Here is a 21,979-nt window from a genome sequence, read left to right on the forward strand (position 1 = left end):
GTTAATGATAGAAATATTTATTTCGATTTATTTAAATTATATTTAAGTTAGGGGGTGTTAGGTTTAGGGTTAGACTTAGGTTTAGGGGTTAATAACTTTAATATAGTGGCAGCGACGTTGGGGGCGGCAGATTAGGGGTTAATAAATGTAGGTAGGTGGCGTAAATGTTAGGGCTGGCAGATTAGGGGTTAATAATATTTAACTAATGTTTGTGAGGTGGGAGTGCGGCGGTTTAGGGGTTAATATGTTTGTTATAGTGGTGGCGACGTTGGGTCGGCAGATTAGGGGTTAATAAGTGTAGGTAGGTGGCGGCAACATTGGGGAAGGCAGATTAGGGGTTAATAAATATAATGTAGGTATCGGCGATGTTGGGGTCAGCAGATTAGGGGTTCATAGGGATAATGTAGGTTGCGGCGGTGTCCTGAGTGGTAGATTAGGGGTTAAAAATGTTATTATAGTATTTGCGATGCGGGAGGGCCTCAGTTTAGGGGTTAATATGTAGTTTATGGGTGTTAGTGTACTTTTTAGCACTTAAGATATGAGTTTTATGTTACGGCGTTGTAGTGTAAAACTCATAACTACTGACTTTTAAATGTGTTAGGACTCTTGACAGGGTAGGGTGTACCGCTCACTTTTTGGCCTCCCAGGACAGACGCGTAATACCGGCGCTATGGAAGTCCCATAGAAAAAAGACTGTACGAAGTTTACGTAAGTCGTTTTGCGGTAAAGCCAAAGTAGTGTACGGTGACCCTAAACCTGCAAGACTTATAATACCAGCGGGCGTAAAAGAGCAGCGTTAGGACCTCTTAATGCTGCTTTTTTACCCTAACGCACAACTCATAATCTAGCCGAATGTTATCTACAGGGCACACATGAACTAGCGCTGTCTAGCTGTGAAAAACTGTCAAAGTGCCCTGAGATAAGAGGCTATCTTCAGGGGCTAGAAATGAACATATGAGCCTACCTAGGTTTAGATTTCAACAAAGAATAGCGAGAAACAGAGCAAATGTGATGATAAACGTAAATTGGAAAAATGTTTAAAAATGCATGTCCTATCTAAATCATAAAAGTATAATTTTGAATAGACTGTCCCTTTAAGTCTTTTTATTGCTAAGATCTTAAGGAAAAAATATATATTATCAAGAAAAAGCTTTAATGGACCAATCAGTAAATTTGCAAAATCAACAAATGCATGATAACAAGACAATACAATAGCACTTAGTCTGAGCTTCACATGAAAACAAGACAATACAATAGCACTTAGTCTGAGCTTCACATGAAAACAAGACAATACAATAGCACTTAGTCTGAGCTTCACATGATAACAAGACAATACAATAGCACTTAGTCTGAGCTTCACGTGATAACAAGACAATACAATAGCACTTAGTCTGAGCTTCACATGATAACAAGACAATACAATGGCACTTAGTCTGAGCTTCACATGATAACAAGACAATACAATAGCACTTAGTCTGAGCTTCACATGAAAACAAGACAATACAATAGCACTTAGTCTGAGCTTCACATGATAACAAGACAATACAATAGCACTTAGTCTGAGCTTCACATGATAACAAGACAATACAATAGCACTTAGTCTGAGCTTCACATGATAACAAGACAATACAATAGCACTTAGTCTGAGCTTCACATGATAACAAGACAATACAATAGCACTTAGTCTGAGCTTCACATGATAACAAGACAATACAATAGCACTTAGTCTGAGCTTCACATGACAACAAGACAATACAATAGCACTTAGTCTGAGCTTCACATGATAACAAGACAATACAATAGCACTTAGTCTGAGCTTCACATGATAACAAGACAATGCAATAGCACTTAGTCTGAGCTTCACATGATAACAAGACAATACAATAGCACTTAGTCTGAGCTTCACAAGATAACAAGACAATACAATAGCACTTAGTCTGAGCTTCACAAGATAACAAGACAATACAATAGCACTTAGTCTGAGCTTCACATGATAACAAGACAATACAATAGCACTTAGTCTGAGCTTCACATGATAACAAGACAATACAATAGCACTTAGTCTGAGCTTCACATGATAAGAAGACAATACAATAGCACTTAGTCTGAGCTTCACGTGATAACAAGACAATACAATAGCACTTAGTCTGAGCTTCACGTGATAACAAGACAATACAATAGCACTTAGTCTGAGCTTCACATGATAACAAGACAATACAATAGCACTTAGTCTGAGCTTCACATGATAACAAGACAATACAATAGCACTTAGTCTGAGCTTCACATGATAACAAGACAATACAATAGCACTTAGTCTGAGCTTCACGTGATAACAAGACAATACAATAGCACTTAGTCTGAGCTTCACGTGATAACAAGACAATACAATAGCACTTAGTCTGAGCTTCACATGAAAACAAGACAATACAATAGCACTTAGTCTGAGCTTCACATGATAACAAGACAACACAATAGCACTTAGTCTGAGCTTCACATGATAACAAGACAATACAATAGCACTTAGTCTGAGCTTCACATGATAACAAGACAATACGATAGCACTTAGTCTGAGCTTCACGTGATAACAAGACAATACAATAGCACTTAGTCTGAGCTTCACGTGATAACAAGACAATACAATAGCACTTAGTCTGAGCTTCACATGATAACAAGACAATACAATAGCACTTAGTCTGAGCTTCACGTGATAACAAGAAAATACAATAGCACTTAGTCTGTGCTTCACATGATAACAAGACAATACAATAGCACTTAGTCTGAGCTTCACATGATAACAAGACAATACAATAGCACTTAGTCTGAGCTTCACATGATAACAAGACAATACAATAGCACTTAGTCTGAGCTTCACATGATAACAAGACAATACAATAGCACTTAGTCTGAGCTTCACATGATAACAAGACAATACAATAGCACTTAGTCTGAGCTTCACATGATAAGAAGACAATGCAATAGCACTTAGTCTGAGCTTCACGTGATAACAAGACAATACAATAGCACTTAGTCTGAGCTTCACATGATAACAAGACAATACAATAGCACTTAGTCTGAGCTTCACTTGATAACAAGACAATACAATAGCACTTAGTCTGAGCTTCACGTGATAACAAGACAATACAATAGCACTTAGTCTGAGCTTCACATGATAAGAAGACAATGCAATGGCACTTAGTCTGAGCTTCACATGATAACAAGACAATACAATAGCACTTAGTCTGAGCTTCACATGATAACAAGACAATACAATAGCACTTAGTCTGAGCTTCACATGATAACAAGACAATACAATAGCACTTAGTCTGAGCTTCACATGATAACAAGAAAATACAATAGCACTTAGTCTGAGCTTCACATGATAAGAAGACAATACAATAGCACTTAGTCTGAGCTTCACATGAAAACAAGACAATACAATAGCACTTAGTCTGAGCTTCACATGATAAGAAGACAATACAATAGCACTTAGTCTGAGCTTCACATGATAACAAGACAATACAATAGCACTTAGTCTGAGCTTCACATGATAACAAGACAATACAATAGCACTTAGTCTGAGCTTCACGTGATAACAAGAAAATACAATAGCACTTAGTCTGTGCTTCACATGATAACAAGACAATACAATAGCACTTAGTCTGAGCTTCACATGATAACAAGACAATACAATAGCACTTAGTCTGAGCTTCACATGATAACAAGACAATACAATAGCACTTAGTCTGAGCTTCACATGATAACAAGACAATACAATAGCACTTAGTCTGAGCTTCACATGATAACAAGACAATACAATAGCACTTAGTCTGAGCTTCACATGATAAGAAGACAATGCAATAGCACTTAGTCTGAGCTTCACGTGATAACAAGACAATACAATAGCACTTAGTCTGAGCTTCACATGATAACAAGACAATACAATAGCACTTAGTCTGAGCTTCACTTGATAACAAGACAATACAATAGCACTTAGTCTGAGCTTCACGTGATAACAAGACAATACAATAGCACTTAGTCTGAGCTTCACATGATAAGAAGACAATGCAATGGCACTTAGTCTGAGCTTCACATGATAACAAGACAATACAATAGCACTTAGTCTGAGCTTCACATGATAACAAGACAATACAATAGCACTTAGTCTGAGCTTCACATGATAACAAAACAATACAATAGCACTTAGTCTGAGCTTCACATGATAACAAGAAAATACAATAGCACTTAGTCTGAGCTTCACATGATAAGAAGACAATACAATAGCACTTAGTCTGAGCTTCACATGAAAGCAAGACAATACAATAGCACTTAGTCTGAGCTTCACATGATAAGAAGACAATACAATAGCACTTAGTCTGAGCTTCACATGATAACAAGACAATACAATAGCACTTAGTCTGAGCTTCACATGATAACAAGACAATACAATAGCACTTAGTCTGTGCTTCACATGATAACAAGACAATACAATAGATCTTAGCCTGTGCTTCACATGATAACAAGACAATACAATAGCACTTAGTCTGAGCTTCAAGTGAGTATATTTTTTTCTGACAAATTTCCAAGTTATGTCTATTTCCACTCCTGTATCATGTGACAGCCATTAGCCTAATGCATATACGTATATTCTGTTAACTCTTGAACATGCTCGGTAGCAGCTGGTGACTCAAAAAGTGTAAATATAAAAAGATTGTGCACATTTTATTAATGGAAGTAAATTGTAAAGTTGTTTAAATGACTGCTCTATCTGAATCATGAAAGTTTAATTTTGACTTGAGTGTCACTTTAAGTTTAAAGTAAATTAAGTTATTATCATGTATTGTGATCCTTTACAATATTAACCACGTTAAGCTTATTTCTAGGTACAAATTATTATCATTCAGCTAGATTACTAGTTATGACGTCATGGCTGCTCACTAATTTTGTGTACGTTATTTTCATCGCTAACCTTTCATAGCGCTGCTATTACAGGTTTTGAAAACCCGGCTTGCGCGGGCGATATGGTGGCGTTGAGCTCCATACCTCACCCAAATACAAGCGCTGCTTTGACGTGTTTGTGTACGATTTCCCCATAGACATCAATGGGGAAAGTCGGCTAAAAAAATGCCTAACACCTGCAATCGCGGAATGAAAAGCTCCGTAACGCAGCCCCATTGATGTCTATGGGGAAAGAAAAAGTTCAGTTTAAACCTAACACCCTATCATAAAATTCACGTCTAAACACCCCTAATCTGCCACCCTCGACATTGCTGCCACCTACATTACAGTTATTAACCCCTAATCTGCTGGCCCTAACATCGCCGCCACTTTCATTACATTTATTAACCCCTAATCTGCCACCCCCAATGTCGCCACCACTATACTAAAGTTATTAACCCCTAAACCTCTGGCCTCCCACATCACTAACACTACATAAATATATTAACCCCTAAACTTAACCCTAACGTAACCCTAACCCTAAACATAACCCTAACACCCCCTAACTTAAATATAATTAAAATTAATCTAAATAAAACTTACAATTATTACCTAAAAAATTCCTATTTAAAACTAAATACTTACATGTAAAATAAAACCTAAGATAGCTACAATATAACTAATAGTTAGAGCTGCTCAGTACTAACTTGCAAGATATTGTCACCTCTCACCTCCCTACAGCGCTGCTATTACAGGTTTGCAAAAAACTGGCGTTAGCAGGCAATAAGTGAGCGTTGAGCAAAATTGAGCTCCATACCGCACTCCAATATCAGCGCTGCTGTGAGCTGGTTTTACGTGCTTGTGCACGATTTCCCCATAGTCATCAATGGGGAGAGCTGGCTGAAAAAAAGCCTAACACCTGCAATAAAAAGGAGCGTAAAGTTCCGTAGCGCAGCCCCATTGATTCCTATGGGGAAAGAAAAGTTTACACCTAACACCCTAGTATAAACCCTGAGTCTAAACACCCCTAATCTGCCGCCCCCGACATCGCTACCACGTACCTACGCTTATTAACCCCGAATCTGCTGCCCCTAACATCGCCGCCACCTACATTACACTTATTAACCCCAAATCTGCTGCCCCCGACATCGCCGCCACCTACATTACACTTATTAACCCCTAATCTGCCGCCCCGACATCACCGCCACCTACATTAAACTTATTAACCCCTAATCTGCCACCCCAACATTGCCGCCACCTACATTACACTTATTAACCCCTAATCTGCCTCCCAAATGTCGCCGCCACCTACATTACAGTTATTAACCCCTAATCTTCCACCCCAACGTCGCCGCCACTATACTACAGTTATAAACCCCTAACCCTAATTCTAACCCTAACCCTAACGTAACCCTAACTCCCACTAACTTTAATGTAATTAAAATAAATCTAAATAAAACCTACTATTAATAACAAACGCCTAGATGACAAATTTGTCGTTAACAGGGGTGCGGTGCTAACGAGCAGTTTATGCTCACCACTCACTTACAGACATCGCTGGTATTACGGGTTTTTAGAAACCCGGCGTTAACCGCAAAAAAGTGAGCGAAGAGCAAAATTTTGCTCCACATCTCACCTCAATACCAGCGCTGCTTACGTTAGAGGTGAGCTGGTAAAACGTGCTTGTGCACGATTTCCCCAAAGGAATCAATGGGGGAGAGCCGGCTGAAAAAAAACCAAACACCTGCAAAAAAGCAGCGTTCAGCTCCTAACGCAGCCACATTGATTCCTATGGGGAAATAAAAGTTATGTCTACACCTAACACCCTAACATGAACCCTGAATCTAAACACCCCTAATATTACACTTATTAACCCCTAATCTGCCATCCCCCACATCGCCAACACCTGCATTATATTATTAACCCCTAATCTGCCACTCCGGACACCGTCGCCACCTACATTATAGTTATAAACCCCTAAACTGCTGCCCCCAACATTGCCGAACCCTACATTATATTTATTAACCCCTAATCTTCCACCCCCAATGTCGCCACCACTATAATAAACATATTAACCCCTAAACCTAAGTCTAACCCTAACCCCCCCTAACTTAAATATAATTTAAATAAATCTAAATAAAATTACTACATGTAACTAAATTATTCCTATTTAAAACTAAATACTTACCTGTAAAATAAACCCTAAGCTAGCTACAATATAACTAATAGTTACATTGTATCTAGTTTAGGGTTTATTTTTATTTTACAGGCAACTTTGTATTTATTTTAACTAGGTAGAATAATTATTAAATAGTTATTAACTATTTAATAGCTACCTAGTTAAAATAAAGACAAATTTACCTGTAAAATAAAACCTAACCTAAGTTACAATTACACCAAACACTACACTATAATTAAATAAATTAACTAAACTAAATACAATTAATTACAATTAAATAAAATTATCTAAAGTACGAAAAAAACCCACTAAATTACAGAAAATAATAAAATAATTACAAGATTTTTAAACTAAGTACACCTACTCTAATCCCTCTAACAAAATAAAAAAAGCCCCCCAAAATAAAAAAACCCTACCCTACACTAAATTACAAATAGCCCTTTTGCGGGGCATTGCCCCAAAGTAATCAGCTCTTTTACCTGTAAAAAAAAAGTACAAATACCCCCTCAACATTAAAACCCACCACCCACACAATCAACCCTACTCTAAAACCCACCCAATTCCCCCTTAAAAAAACTAACACTAACCCCCTGAAGATCACCCTACCGTGAGACGTCTTCACCCAACCGGGCAGAAGCATTGCCCCAAAGTAATCAGCTCTTTTACCTGTAAAAAAAAAGTACAAATACCCCCTCAACATTAAAACCCACCACCCACAAAACCAACACCACTCTAAAACCCACCCAATTCCCCCTTAAAAAAACTAACACTAACCCCCTGAAGATCACCCTACCGTGAGACATCTTCACCCAACCGGGCAGAAGTGGTCCTCCAGACAGGCAGAAGTCTTCATCCAACCGGGAAGAAGTGGTCCTCCAGACAGGCAGAAGTCTTCATCCAGATGGCATCTTCTATCTTCATCCATACGGCGCGGAGCGGGTCCATCTTCAAGACATCCAACACGGAGCATCCTCTTCTTTCTTCGTCCGACGACTGAATGAAGATTCCTGTAAATGACGTCATCTAAGATGGCGTCCCTTCAATTCCGATTGGCTGATAGAATTCTATAAGCCAATCAGAATTAAGGTAGAAAAAATCCTATTGGCTGATGCAATTAGCCAATAGGATTGAACTGGCATTCTATTTTCTGATTGGAACAGCCAATAGAATGCCAGCTCAATCCTATTGGCTGATTGGATCAGCCAATAGGATTGAACTTCAATGCTATTGGCTGATTGCTTCAGCCAATAGGATTTTTTCTACCTTAATTCCGATTGGCTGATAGAATTCTATCAGCCAATCGGAATTGAAGGGACGCCATCTTGGGTGACATCATTTAAAGGAACCTTAATTCAGTCGTCAGACGAAGAGGATGCTCCACCTCGGATGTCTTGAAGATGGACCCGCTCCACGCCAGATGGATGAAGATAGAAGATGCCATCTGGATGAAGACTTCTGCCAGTCTGGAGGACCACTTCTGCCCGGTTGGATGAAGACTTCTGCCTGTTTGGAGGACCATTTCTGCCCAGTTGGATGAAGACTTCTGCCCGTCTGAAGGACTACTTCTGCCCGGTTGGGTGAAGACATCTCACGGCAGGGTGATCTTCAGGGGGTTAGTGTTAGTTTTTTTAAGGGGGGATTGAGTGGGTTTTAGAGTAGGGTTGGTTGTGTGGGTGGTGGGTTTTAATGTTGGGGGGTATTTGTACTTTTTTTTTTACAGGTAAAAGAGCTGATTACTTGCCCCGCAAAAGGCCCTTTAAGGGCTATTTGTAATTTAGTGTAGGGTAGGGCTTTTTTATTTTGTTAGGGGGATTAGAGTAGGTGTAATTAGTTTTAAAATCTTGCAATTATTTTATTATTTTCTGTAATTTTTTTTCGTACTTTAGATAATTTTATTTAATTGTAATTAATTGTATTTAGTTTAGTTAATTTATTTAATTACTAGTCCTAATGCCCGTTCACACGGGTCATTTTTTGCAGTACAGCAGTCCCACCCCTTGCGCTCTCTCTCCCTCCCCCTCTCTTTTGCTCTCTCTCTCCCCCCTCTCTTTTGCTCTCTCTCTCTCCCCCTCTCTTTTAAGCTCTCTCTCTCCCCCCTCTCTTTTGAGCTCTCTCTCTCCCCCTTCTCTTTTGCGCTCTCTCTTTCCCCCTCTCTTTTGTGCTCTCTCCCCCCCCCTCTCTTTTGTGCTCTCTCTCCCCCTCTCTTTTGAGCTCTCTCCCCCCTCTCTTTTGAGCTCTCTCCCCCTCTCTTTTGCGCTCTCTCTCTCCCCACTCTCTTTTGCGCTCTCTCTCTCCCCCTCTCTTTTGCGCTCTCTCTCTCTCCCTCTCTTTTGCGCTCTCTCTCTCCCCCTCTCTTTTGCGCTCTCTCTCTCTCCCTCTCTTTTGCGCTCTCTCTCTCCCCCATCTCTTTTGCACTCTGTCTCTACCCCATCTCTTTTGCGTTCTCTCCCCCTCTCTTTTGCGCTCTCTCTCCCCCCTGTCTTTTGCGCTTTCTCTCTCCCCCTCTCTTTTGTTCTCTCTCCCCTCTCTTTTGCGCTCTCTCCCCCCCCCTCTCTTTTGCGCTCTCTCTACCCCCTCTCTTTTGCTCTCTCTCCCCTCTCTCTTTTGCGTGCTCTCTCCCCCCTCTCTTTTGCGCTCTTCCCCCCTCTCTTTTGCGCTGTCTCTCCCGCTTCTTTTGCGATCTCTCTCTCCACCCTCTCTCTCCCCCCCTCTCTCTCTCTCTCTCCCTCCATCTCTCTCTCTCCCTCTCTCTCTCCCCCTCTCTCTCCGCCCCCTCTCTCTCCGCCCCCTCTCTCTCTCTCCCCTCTCTCTCTCCCCTCCTCTCTCTCCCTCTCTTCTCTCTCCCCCTCTTTCTCCCCCCTCTCCCCTCTCTATCTCTCTCCCCTCTATTGCGCGACCGTGCCTGACCACGCCCCTTAACGCCCGACCACGTCCCGTTCACGGCTATTCACGTCCGGTCACGCCCCCTTCACGTCAGCCATGCCCCCCGCTCATGCCCGGCCACGCCCACTTCTGCCGCAGATCAGCTAGGGACTCAAAGGCCAGGTGTGTTTGTCCTCATGCTTTCTCTACTGCGCATGACAGCTTCGGACAAACACACTTGGCCTTTTATATTATAGGATAGTGTAGTGTATTTAGTATTTAAATAGGAATAATTTAGTTAATTGTAGTAATTTTATTAAGATTTTTTTAATTATATTTAAGTTAGGGGGTGTTAGGGTTAGGTTTAGGGGTTAATAACTTTATTATAGTGGCGGCGACGTTGGGGGCGGCAGATTAGGGGTTAATAAATGTAGGTAGGTGGCAGCGATGTTAGGGCCGGCAGATTAGGGGTTAATAATATGTAACTAATGTTTGCGATGCGGGAGTGCAGCGGTTTAGGGGTTAATATATTTATTATAGTGGCGGCGATGTCCGGTTCGGCAAATTAGGGGTTAAAATATTTATTTTAGTGTTTGCGATGTGGGGGACCTCGGTTTAGGGGTTAATAGGTAGTTTATGGGTGTTAGTGTAATTTTTAGCACTTAAGTTAAGAGTTTTATGCTACGGCGTTGTAGTGTAAAACTCTTAACTACTGACTTGTAAATGCGGTACCAGGCTTGACAGGAGAGGGTCTACCACTCACTTTTGGTCAGACTCGTAATACCGGCGCTATGCAAGTCCCATTGAAAAAAGAGGATACGCAATTTACGTAAGTGGATTTGCGATATTTCCGAGTCTGGACAAAAAAGTGAGCGGTACACCTGTACCTGCAAGGCTCGTAATACCAGCGGGCGTTAAAAAGCAGCGTTAGGACCTCTTAACGCTGCTTTTTAAGGCTAACTACAAACTCATAATCTAGCCGTAAATAATTCCTATTTAAAACTAAATACAAACTTACCTGTAAAATAAAACCTAAGCTAGCTACAATATAACTAATAGTTACATTGTAGCTATCTTAGGTTTTATTTTTATTTTACAGGCAAGTTTGTATTTATTTTAACTAGGTAGACTAGTTAGTAAATAGTTATTAACTATTTACTAACTACCTAGTTAAAATAAATACAAATATACCTGTAAAATAAAACCTAACCTGAGTTACACTAAAACCTAACCTTACACTACAATTAAATAAATTACATTTATTAAATACAATTAACTAAATTACAAAAAAAAACAACACTAAATTAGACATTAAATTAGAAATTATCAAATATTTAAACTAATTAAACCTAATCTAAAGGTCAAAAAATCCTATTGGCTGATGCAATCAGCCAATAGGATTGAGCTTGCATTCTATTGGCTGTTCCAATCAGCCAATAGAATGTGAGTTCAATCCTATTGGCTGATTGGATCAGCCAATAGGATTGAAGCTCAATCCTACTGGCTGATTGCATTAGCCAATAGGACTTTTTTCACCTTGAATTCGATTGGCTGATAGAATTCTATCAGCCAATCGGAATTCAAGGGAAGCCATCTTGGATGACGTCACTTAAAGGAACCTTCATTCGAGAAGATCCGTCAAGAGAAGAGGATTCCGCTTGGATGAAGATGTCTGCCGGTCTGGATGTCCTCTTCTGCCCGGATAGGATGAAGACATCTGCCGCTCCCGGATGTCTTCTTTTGGTCCATCGGTGCTCGGCTGAGTGAAGACGACTCAAGGTAGGGAGATCTTCAGGGGGGTAGTGTTAGGTTTATTTAAGGGGGGTTTGGGTTAGAGTAGGGGTATGTGGGTTGTAATGTTGGGGGTGGTATTGTGTTTTTTTTACAGGCAAAAGAGCTGATTTCTTTGGGGCATGCCCGCAAAAAGCCCTTTTAAGGGCTGGTAAGGTAATAGTGCTGTTAACTTTTTAAATTTAGATTAGGGTAGGGTATTTTTTTATTTTGGGGGGCTTTGTTATTTTATTAGGGGTCTTAGAGTAGGTGTAATTAGCTTAAAATTTGTGTAATCTTTTTTTATTTTTTGTAATTTAGTGTTTGTTTTTTTGGTAATTTAGTTTAGTTTATTTAATTGTAGTTATTTGTAGTTAATTGATTTAATTAATTTATTGATAGTATAGTGTTAGGTTTAATTGTAACTTAGGTTAGGATTTATTTTACAGGTAATTTTGTAATTATTTTAACTAGGTAGCTATTAAATAGTAAATAACTATTTAATAGCTATTGTACCTAGTTAAAATAAATACAAAGTTGCCTGTAAAATAAATTTAAATCCTAAAATAGCTACAAAATAATTATTCGTTATATTGTAGCTATATTAGGGTTTATTTTACAAATAAGTATTTAGTTTTAAATAGGAAGACTTTAGTTAATAATATTTAATTTATTTTGTTACATTAAAATTATATTTTACTTAGGGGGGTGTTAGGGTTAGGGTTAGACTTAGCTTTAGGGGTTAATACATTTATTAGAGTAGCTGCGAGGTCCAGTCGGCAGATTAGGGGTTAATACTTGAAGTTAGGTGTCGGCGATGTTAGGGGGGGCAGATTATTGGTTAATACTATTTATTATAGGGTTTGCAAGGCGGGAGTGCGGCGGTTTAGGGGTTAATACATTTATTATAGTGGCGGCGAGGTCCGGTCGGCAGATTAGGGGTTAATAAGTGTAGGTAGGTAGCGGCGACGTTGGGGACGGCAGATTAGGGGTTAATAAATATAATATAGGGGTCGGCGATGTTAGGGGCAGCAGATTAGGGGTACATAGGTATAATGTAGGTTGCGGCGGTGTACGGAGCGGAAGATTAGGGGTTAATAATATAATGCAGGGGTCAGCAATAGCGGGGGTGGCAGATTAGGGGTTAATAAGTGTAAGGTTAGGGGTGTTTAGACTCGGGGTACATGTTAGGGTGTTAGGTGCAGACTTAGGAAGTGTTTCCCCATAAGAAACAATGGGGCTGCGTTAGGAGCTGAACGCTGCTTTTTTGCAGGTGTTAGGTTTTTTTTCAGCCCAAACTGCCCTATTGTTTCCTATGGGGATATAGTGCACGAGCATGTTTTTCCAGCTAGCCGCTACCGTAAGCAATGCTGGTATTGAGAGTTGAAATATGCCTTTTCGCTCCCTTTTTGTAGCCTAACGCAGCCCTTCAGAGAACTCTAAACGCCAGCGTTATTTAAAAGGTGCGGGGGGAAAAAAACATGCGTAGCTAACGCACCCCTTTGGCCGCAAAACTCTAAATCCAGGCGATAGGTTCTATTTTATAGGTATTTACGTTACGTTAGGGTTAGGTTTAGGGGTTAATATATTTATGTAGTAATGTGGGAGGCCAGAGGTTTAGGAGTTAATAGTTTAATTTAGTATATTTAGTTGTGGGTTTAGTGGTTATTAGGTTTATTATAGCGGCGGTGTGGGCGGATGGCAGATTAGGGGTTAATAATATGTAAATAGTGTTTGTAATGCGGGAGGATGGCGGTTTAGGGGTTAATAGATTTATTATAGTTAAGTTGATGTTGGGGAGCGGCGGAATAGGGGTTAATACATTTTTTAAGTAGCAGCGATGAACGGAGCGGCAGATTAGGGGTTAATAATTTTAGTTTAGTGTTTGGGATGCGGGAGGACCTCGGTTTAGGGGTTTATAGGTAGTTTATGGGTGTTAGTGTACTTTGTGACAGTTTAGTTATGAGTTTTATGGTATAGCTATGTAGCATAAAACTCATAACTACTGACTCTAGATGGCAGTACGGATCTTGTCATTTTAGACTGTACCGCTCACTTTTTTGCCACTTTTCCCATTGAAAAGGGACTTTTTTTAAAGTGCGGTACTGACGTTGCGTGACGGCCAAAAAGGTGTGCGGTACAACCATTCTGACAAGACTTGTAATAGTGGCGTTAGTGAAAAAGCATCGTTATGGGCCATAACGATGCTTTTTGAGTCATAACGAAAACTCGTAATCTAGCTGATTGTGAGATATGAAGTTCCTCACCTAAAGATTTTAGAGTGATCTCCCAAGACACCGTCACTTTATTATTCTCGCCAACACAGTAATTTTCTACTCGGTCCACTGAATGAACCAAGAACTGGTCAGAATTATCCAGTGAGATGTGCACCTAGTAAAAAAGGAGAATATGGATAAAAATGGAATGAAAAAAAAACAAAGAAACATAAAGAGCACTTGGTGTAGTGGTTACCTACCCTTATGGTGTTGGAGAGGTAGTTAAACACTGTTGCTTTTAGAGTGAAGGTTTCTCCTCGGACTGCAGAATATGGTAGGGTTAGATCTATAAAGAACGGCTGGAAAGCCACATGAGATACGGTCTCGGAAAGACCAAAGCCAGATTCCTTTGATGTACAGAACATTCCTACTTTCCACGTTGTGATAGAGTCTGGGAGCTTTACTGGTACCTGAGCAATTCCTAGAGAACTATTATAAGGGACAAGTGTTAGAAAGACTTTGTGCTAGATTACAAGTGAGGCGCAAATGGTTTTGCGCAAGCAATATCTCCTTTTCGCAAGTCTTTTTAATTGCGCTGATATTACAAGTTGAGCAAAATCGCTTTTTCCGAAAACAAAAAAGTTTCACAAAACACTTCAAGAATACATTCCCAAGTACAGTTACACTCATATTAACACTGTCTAATACATATACATTACACACTACAGTTACACTCATAATAACACTGTCTAATAAATATCCATTACACAGTACAGTTACACACATAATAACACTGTCTAATAAATATACATTACACAGTACAGTTACACTCATAATAACACTGTCTAATAAATATACATTACACAGTGCAGTTACACACATAATAACACTGTCTAATAAATATACATTACACAGTGCAGTTACACACATAATAACACTGTCTAATAAATATACATTACACAGTACAGTTACACACATATTAACACTATCTAATAAATATACATTACACAGTACAGTTACACTCATATTAACACTGTCTAATAAATATACATTACACAGTACAGTTACACACATAATAACACTCACTAATAAATATACATTACACAGTACAGTTACACTCATAATAACACTGTCTAATAAATATACATTACACACTACAGTTACACTCATAATAACACTGTCTAATAAATATACATTACACACTACAGTTACACACGTAATAACACTGTCTAATAAATATACATTACATAGTACAGTTACACACATAATAACACAATCTAATAAATATACATTACACAGTACAGTTACACTCATATTAACACTGTCTAATAAATATACATTACACAGTACAGTTACACACATAATAACACTATCTAATACATATACATTACATAGTACAGTTACACTCATAATAACACTATCTAATAAATATACATTACACAGTACAGTTACACTCATATTAACACTGTCTAATACATATACATTACACAGTACAGTTACACTCATAATAACACCATCTAATAAATATACATTACACAGTACAGTTACACACATAATAACACTCACTAATAAATATACATTACACACTACAGTTACACTCATATTAACACTGTCTAATAAATATACATTACACACTACAGTTACACTCATATTAACACTATCTAATAAATATACATTACACAGTACAGTTACACACATAATAACACTATCTAATAAATATACATTACACAGTACAGTTACACACATAATAACACTATCTAATAAATATACATTACACAGTACAGTTACACTCATAATAACACTATCTAATAAATATACATTATGCAGTACAGTTACACACATAATAACACTATCTAATAAATATACATTACACAGTACAGTTACACACATAATAACACTATCTAATAAATATACATTACACAGTACAGTTACACACATAATAACACTGTCAAATAAATATACATTACACAGTACAGTTACACACATAATAACACCATCTAATAAATATACATTACACAGTACAGTTACACACATAATAACACTATCTAATAAATATACATTACACAGTACAGTTACACTCATATTAACACTGTCTAATACAAATTATTTTATAAAAAATATTGCATAAAAAAGTAATAAGGGCTCAAAGATATGAGATCTTGGGTAAAAAATAAAACGCCGCCAAAGTACTTTAACATAGAGATACATACAAATACAAACACACATACTGTATATCTACACACATACACATACATACATAATTCTATACATATATCTACACTCATACACATACTGTATATCTACACACATACACATACATACATAATTCTATACATATATCTACACTCATACACATACTGTATATCTACACACATACATCTTTACACATTCACATAAATCTACACACACACATACACATACATCTTTACACATTCACATAAATCTGCACACATACATACACCTACAAACACACATACACATAAATATACACACACACATACACATACATCTTTACACATTCACATAAATCTGCACACATACATACACCTACACACACACATACACATAAATCTACACACACACATACATCTTTACACATTCACATACAAACATTCATCTACACAAACACACATATAACTACACACATACACATACGTAAATATATATCTACCCACATGCACACACATACACATATATCTCCATACATACAAATATACACACACATGCATATACACTTTTTAAGCCCTTCTCAGTCCAAAACTTTGTCATATACCATACTGTATACCTTTAAATCGCTGTTAAAATCTTTAATTAATAATAAACATATACACTCACTGGCCACTTTATTAGGTACACTTGTTCAATTGCTTTGGAACACAAATTGCTAATCAGCCAATCACTTGGCAGCAACTCAATGCATTTAGGCATCTAGATATAGTGAAGACAACTTACTGAAGTTCAAACCGAGCATCAGAATAGGGAAGAAAGGGGATTTAAGTGACTTTGAACATGGCATGGTTGTTGGTGCCAAACTGGTCTGAGTATTTAAAAAACTGCTGATCTACTGGGATTTTCACGCACAACCATCTCTAGGATTTACAGAGAATGGTCCAAAAGAGAGAAAATATCCAGTGAGCGGCAGTTGTGTGGACGAAAATGCTTTGTTGATGTCCGAGGTCAGAGGAGAATGGGCAGACTGGTTTAGAGATAATAGAAAGGGAACAGTAACTCAAATAACCACTTGTTACAACCAAGGTATGCAGAATACCATCTCTGAATGCACAACACGTCGAACCTTGAAGCAGATGGGCTACAGCAGCAGAAGACCACACCGGGTGCCACTCCTGTCAGCTAAGAACAGGAAACTGAGGCTAAAATTTGCACAGGCTCACCAAAATTTGACAAAAGAAGATTAATAAAATGTTGCCTGATCTGATGAGTCGATTTCAGCTGCAACATTCAGATGGTAGGGTCAGAATTTGGTGTAAACAACATGAAAGCATGGATCATCCTGCTTTGTATCAATGGTTCAGGCTGGTGGTGGTGGTGTAATGGTGTGGGGGATATTTTCTTGGCACACTTTGGGCCCCTTAGTACCAATTGAGCATCGTTTAAACGTATCTACCTACCTACCTGAGTACTGTTACTGACCATGTCCATCCCTTTATAGCTAAGTCCATCCCTATGGATCAAAATGTGTGAGAAATGTTTCCAACACCTTGTCGAGTCAATGCCACATGTAATTAAGACAGTTCTGAAGGCAAAATGGGTTCCAACCGGGTACTAGCGAGGTGTACCAAATAAAGTGGCAGGTAATATGTATATGTGAAATACTTGTGTTTTGTTATACTTTTATTATAGCCCTAACACTTTACCTCAGGTCCCTAGTCGCTCTTTCTCAGTGGGATTGTGTTTTGTTCTTGATCGCAACATTTAACCCGCCAGTTGTAATATCAGGGATGTTAAGAGAGGCCTGCGCTATAGATGGAAAATATAGGGCGCCAAAAAAATGTCGTTCACTGTTAAAACTATTTTACAACTAACTGGTAATACCTATTCTTAGCACAGGGCCACAATATAAAAAGCGAACCCGGCGCTGTTTATAGGACTTCTAGCCTAGGCCATAGTGCCGCAAACACAGATAATACCTTCACTTTTTCATATGTTTTATTTTATTGTTCAAAACAAATATGATTATGAAGAGTTTAAATACTTACTCTGTCTCTACCAACTGCCATATCCAGGTCTCTGGAAAATATTTCCGCACTGTCTCAATATATACTCTGGGTGTATTAGGAATTTCTGCATATGACATCATTGGGGAAGCCAGACGAGCTACTGCTGAAACAAAACTGTGGGAGTTAGTTATACAGAGCTGGCCAGGCAAGGTAGTTAAGCTTAAGAAAAAGGGCACTAACATAGCTCTGTACCACAGATAAATACAAACACAGTGCAGGGTACCGGGTCTATAATAGCATAGGAAGCATATAACATAGTTCTGTACCACATATAAATACATACACAGTGCAGGGTACCGGGTCTATAATAGCATAAGAAGCATATAACATAGTTCTGTACCACAGATAAATACATACACAGTGCAGGGTACCCGGTCTATAATAAGACAGGAAGCACATAACATAGTTCTGTACCACAGATAAATACATACACAGTGCAGGGTACCAGGTCTATAATAGGACAATGCCTATACTGAACTGTGACATATTCAAGGATGACGGAGCAGGAAGAGGGGATGTAAATCTAATATCTTGTAGGACTGAAGATGCATCAGATAAGCAGATTGATTCTATGTAATTAATCTCACAATCTTGTTAATTCATTAGTAAAAGTAATAGAAGTTACACACATCCCTGACTTTCTACAAGTTTAAGCATTAGCCACAGAGAAGTTAGATACATCCCTGACTTTCTACAAGTTTAAGCATTAGCCACAGAGAAGTTAGATACATCCCTGACTTTCTACAAGTTTAAGCATTAGCCACAGAGAAGTTACACACATCCCTGACTTTCTACAAGTTTAAGCATTAGCCACAGAGAAGTTACACACATCCCTGACTTTCTACAAGTTTAAGCATTAGCCACAGAGAAGTTACACACATTCCTGACTTTCTACAAGTTTAAGCATTAGCCACAGAGAAGTTAGTAGTTACCATTCACACCAGCTGCTTGAACGTGGTATTGCGGAATCTCAGCACAAAGACGTGGGATCCTGATCTTGGTGTTTGTAATAACTTTAAGTCCCATATTCTGCAAACAGATAAAAACAATAACCTGGTAATTCGTTCTTCACTGACAACAAATAAAGGAAAATGTATGTAATCCCAACAGCACTCTGATAGTGGATAAAACAAATTCTTTATTGATAAAGTCCAATAAAAGAGCGTATAAGCCCAGGGGAAATGAATTTGAGATGTTTGTGCTCCATTATAACTGATTTTCCCCTAGCTAGAGAGGCCTGTAAAATTTAGAAAAATCCTGATCTTGGCTACGTCTATTTAGTTCTAATTGTAGTCTATCTATTTCAGCTTTGATCTCATTTAGATGTTTTGTTCTACATTGTATAAGTAATAGCATAAGCTGCAATGAACATTCGGATAAAATATTATTCCAAGCATTAACAAAATCTTTGTCATTTATATCAATTTCAAATGTTGGGAATTTAAAAATTCTAAGCCCCCTATGTATCATTTTGGCTTTAATATAAGATTAAATTGTCCAAATGTCCCATTATGCTTTTAGTTCCCTGAATAGCAGGTTCTCCAAAGTATCAAATAGTGTACTTAGAGTCAAAGTTCCTTGATCATCTGAGAAAATCTTGTCACAGTCTGTGCTGGGGTTAACTCTAGCTGTGGCAGACATAAGAGAAAAATAATGTGATTGCACTGAACCCTCCATGCTAATTGGTTTAAATAGCAATGATGGTGCTGATTATATTTTTATATAGTTCCTCAAGTAACAGTTCCTTGTGATGCCAAACTGCAAGATTTGTATGAATAGGGGTCACCGGGTATTTCCAGATAATACCCAAAATTGGCAGAGAAAAAGCAGAGTATGGTAAACCCCTATAAACAAAACATAGTAATAGCCATCTCCGGTAGCCGGGACTTAGTGGCAGACACACTCACCCCCTCCTAAAGAGTTGAGTTCCTTACAGCCGTCAGAGGTGTACTTGAATGCACCGAAGGTTGGAGATACTCGTTTGAGCAAACCGGAACAGCATCCGACAGCAGCGTTCCCTGCTGTTCTCCTTTCCTTCCGCCTCTATCTGCGGTTCCGGCCAGCGGCTGTGTGATTGACAGGACGATACATCAAACGTAGTGTGTGTGTGTGGGGGGGTGTCTCCAGACAATCTTCACCCGGCACTTGCAGATGGTGAGGAAAAATAGAGTATGGGATACATGAACTGGATACAAGTAAAGGAAAAAGCATGTATGTAATCCCAACAGCACTCCAAGTCGATAGTGGATAAAACAAATTCTTTGTTGATAAAGTCCAATAAAAGAGCGTAGATATGCATCCTAGGGTTATCTGACTGTATCGCCTGATAAATCTTTGTTTACATTTGTGGCTGCATATTTATTTATGTATGTTTGTGTTTGCATCCTCCAAACTAGTTGGCAGACATAGGGTTAAATTCTTATTTACTAGTCGAAGTAGGCGTGTGTTTTATTAGGTTGTACAGCCTATTAGATTTGATGTTACCCCTTTTAAATGGCACACATTTGTATAGCACCTGAGGCTATGATTACGGCTCACAGCCGAAACATGTAAGCCGTTGGTGTCACGCACACTTCATTTTACTTTTATATTGCACTGTTTCCCCTGGGCTTATACGCTTTTTTATTGGACTTTATCAATAAAGAATTTGTTTTATTCACTATCGACTTGGAGTGCTGTTGGGATTACATACATGCTTTTTCCTTTACTTGTATCCAGTTCATGTATCCCATACTCTATTTTTCCTCACCAACTGCAAGTGCCGGGTGAAGATTGTCTGGAGACACCCCTCCACACACACACACACTACGTTTGACATATCGCCCTGTCAATCACACAGCCGCTGGCCGGGAACCGCGGATAGAGGCGGAAGGAAAGGAGAACAGCAGGGAACGCTGCTGTCGGATGCTGTTCCGGTTTGCTCAAACGAGTATCTCCAACCTTCGGTGCATTCAAGTACACCTCTGACGGCTGTAAGGAACTCGACTCTTCAGGAGGGGGTGAGTGTGTCTGCCACTAATTCCCGGCTACCGGAGATGGCAATTACTAAGTTTTGTTTATAGGAGTTTACCATACTCTGCTTTTTCTCTGCCAACTTTGTTAACAAAGCCTGAATCCTCTTTCTTCTCTTCCAATAAACCAGAGATCAGAAACCCAGCTTTTGACCCATGGGAGGAGTTAGTCCCATATTTGGTGAAGTGGGGTGGTTCCCTGGAGAAGGCCATATAAGGAAGTGGGGAACAGCCATCTCCAGAAAATAATTTGCATGGCAGCAAGAAGTTTTTTCTCCCTCCCATTGTTTTACGGTTTTATGTTTTGTCACAGCTTGGCGGGTTCTAGTCTGCAATTGGACTATGGCCATAAGTGAATGGGTTAACCTCCTAATGGGGTGGGAGAGCAGGTTAAGTAGCTTCTTGGACACAGGGTTCCTAGGAGCTTGGGGTTTTAAAGACATAATGGACTTATTTAAGCCCAGGTGAATTTATATACGGATTGGTCAACAAGAAAAGGGAGATTAATGAATTAAGTTTGGGAGCTAGCATCTTCAGAGTTAATGGATTCTTAAATGGTTCAAAGAGTTATTTATTTGGTGTTTTAAATTTGTTATTTAATACACAGGCTGTGGCCAGTATTTTTACCAAGCAACAAGTGTCTGTGTATTCTTTAATTGATGGATGATTTAAGGTAATTTAAAGTTTATTAAAAGGGGACGGTAATCAATGACTCTTGGGGGTCAAAGACTCTCATATTTATGTGTTACTGGGTCACAGGGACCTTAT

General features: G+C 38.8%; 1 protein-coding gene across 2 annotated transcripts in view; it reads right to left on the minus strand.

Annotated features, from left to right (window-relative positions):
- The window catches only part of LOC128640312 (alpha-2-macroglobulin), a 325,027-nt gene that overhangs the window by 156,334 nt on the left and 146,714 nt on the right, over window positions 1–21,979 (minus strand). Inside the window, exons 17-20 of one of the 2 annotated variants that reach the window (XM_053692803.1) lie at window positions 19,133–19,229; window positions 18,180–18,300; window positions 14,223–14,451; window positions 14,014–14,137 (exon numbers count right to left, since the gene is read on the minus strand). In XM_053692803.1, the coding sequence (XP_053548778.1) occupies window positions 14,014–14,137; window positions 14,223–14,451; window positions 18,180–18,300; window positions 19,133–19,229 (571 nt within the window). Of the gene's footprint in view, window positions 1–14,013; window positions 14,138–14,222; window positions 14,452–18,179; window positions 18,304–19,132; window positions 19,230–21,979 lie in introns of both variants that reach the window. The other variant, XM_053692802.1, reaches the window with a different exon arrangement.

The sequence above is a fragment of the Bombina bombina genome, chromosome 9 (genome assembly GCF_027579735.1).
Source record: "Bombina bombina isolate aBomBom1 chromosome 9, aBomBom1.pri, whole genome shotgun sequence".
Lineage (NCBI taxonomy): Eukaryota > Metazoa > Chordata > Amphibia > Anura > Bombinatoridae > Bombina > Bombina bombina.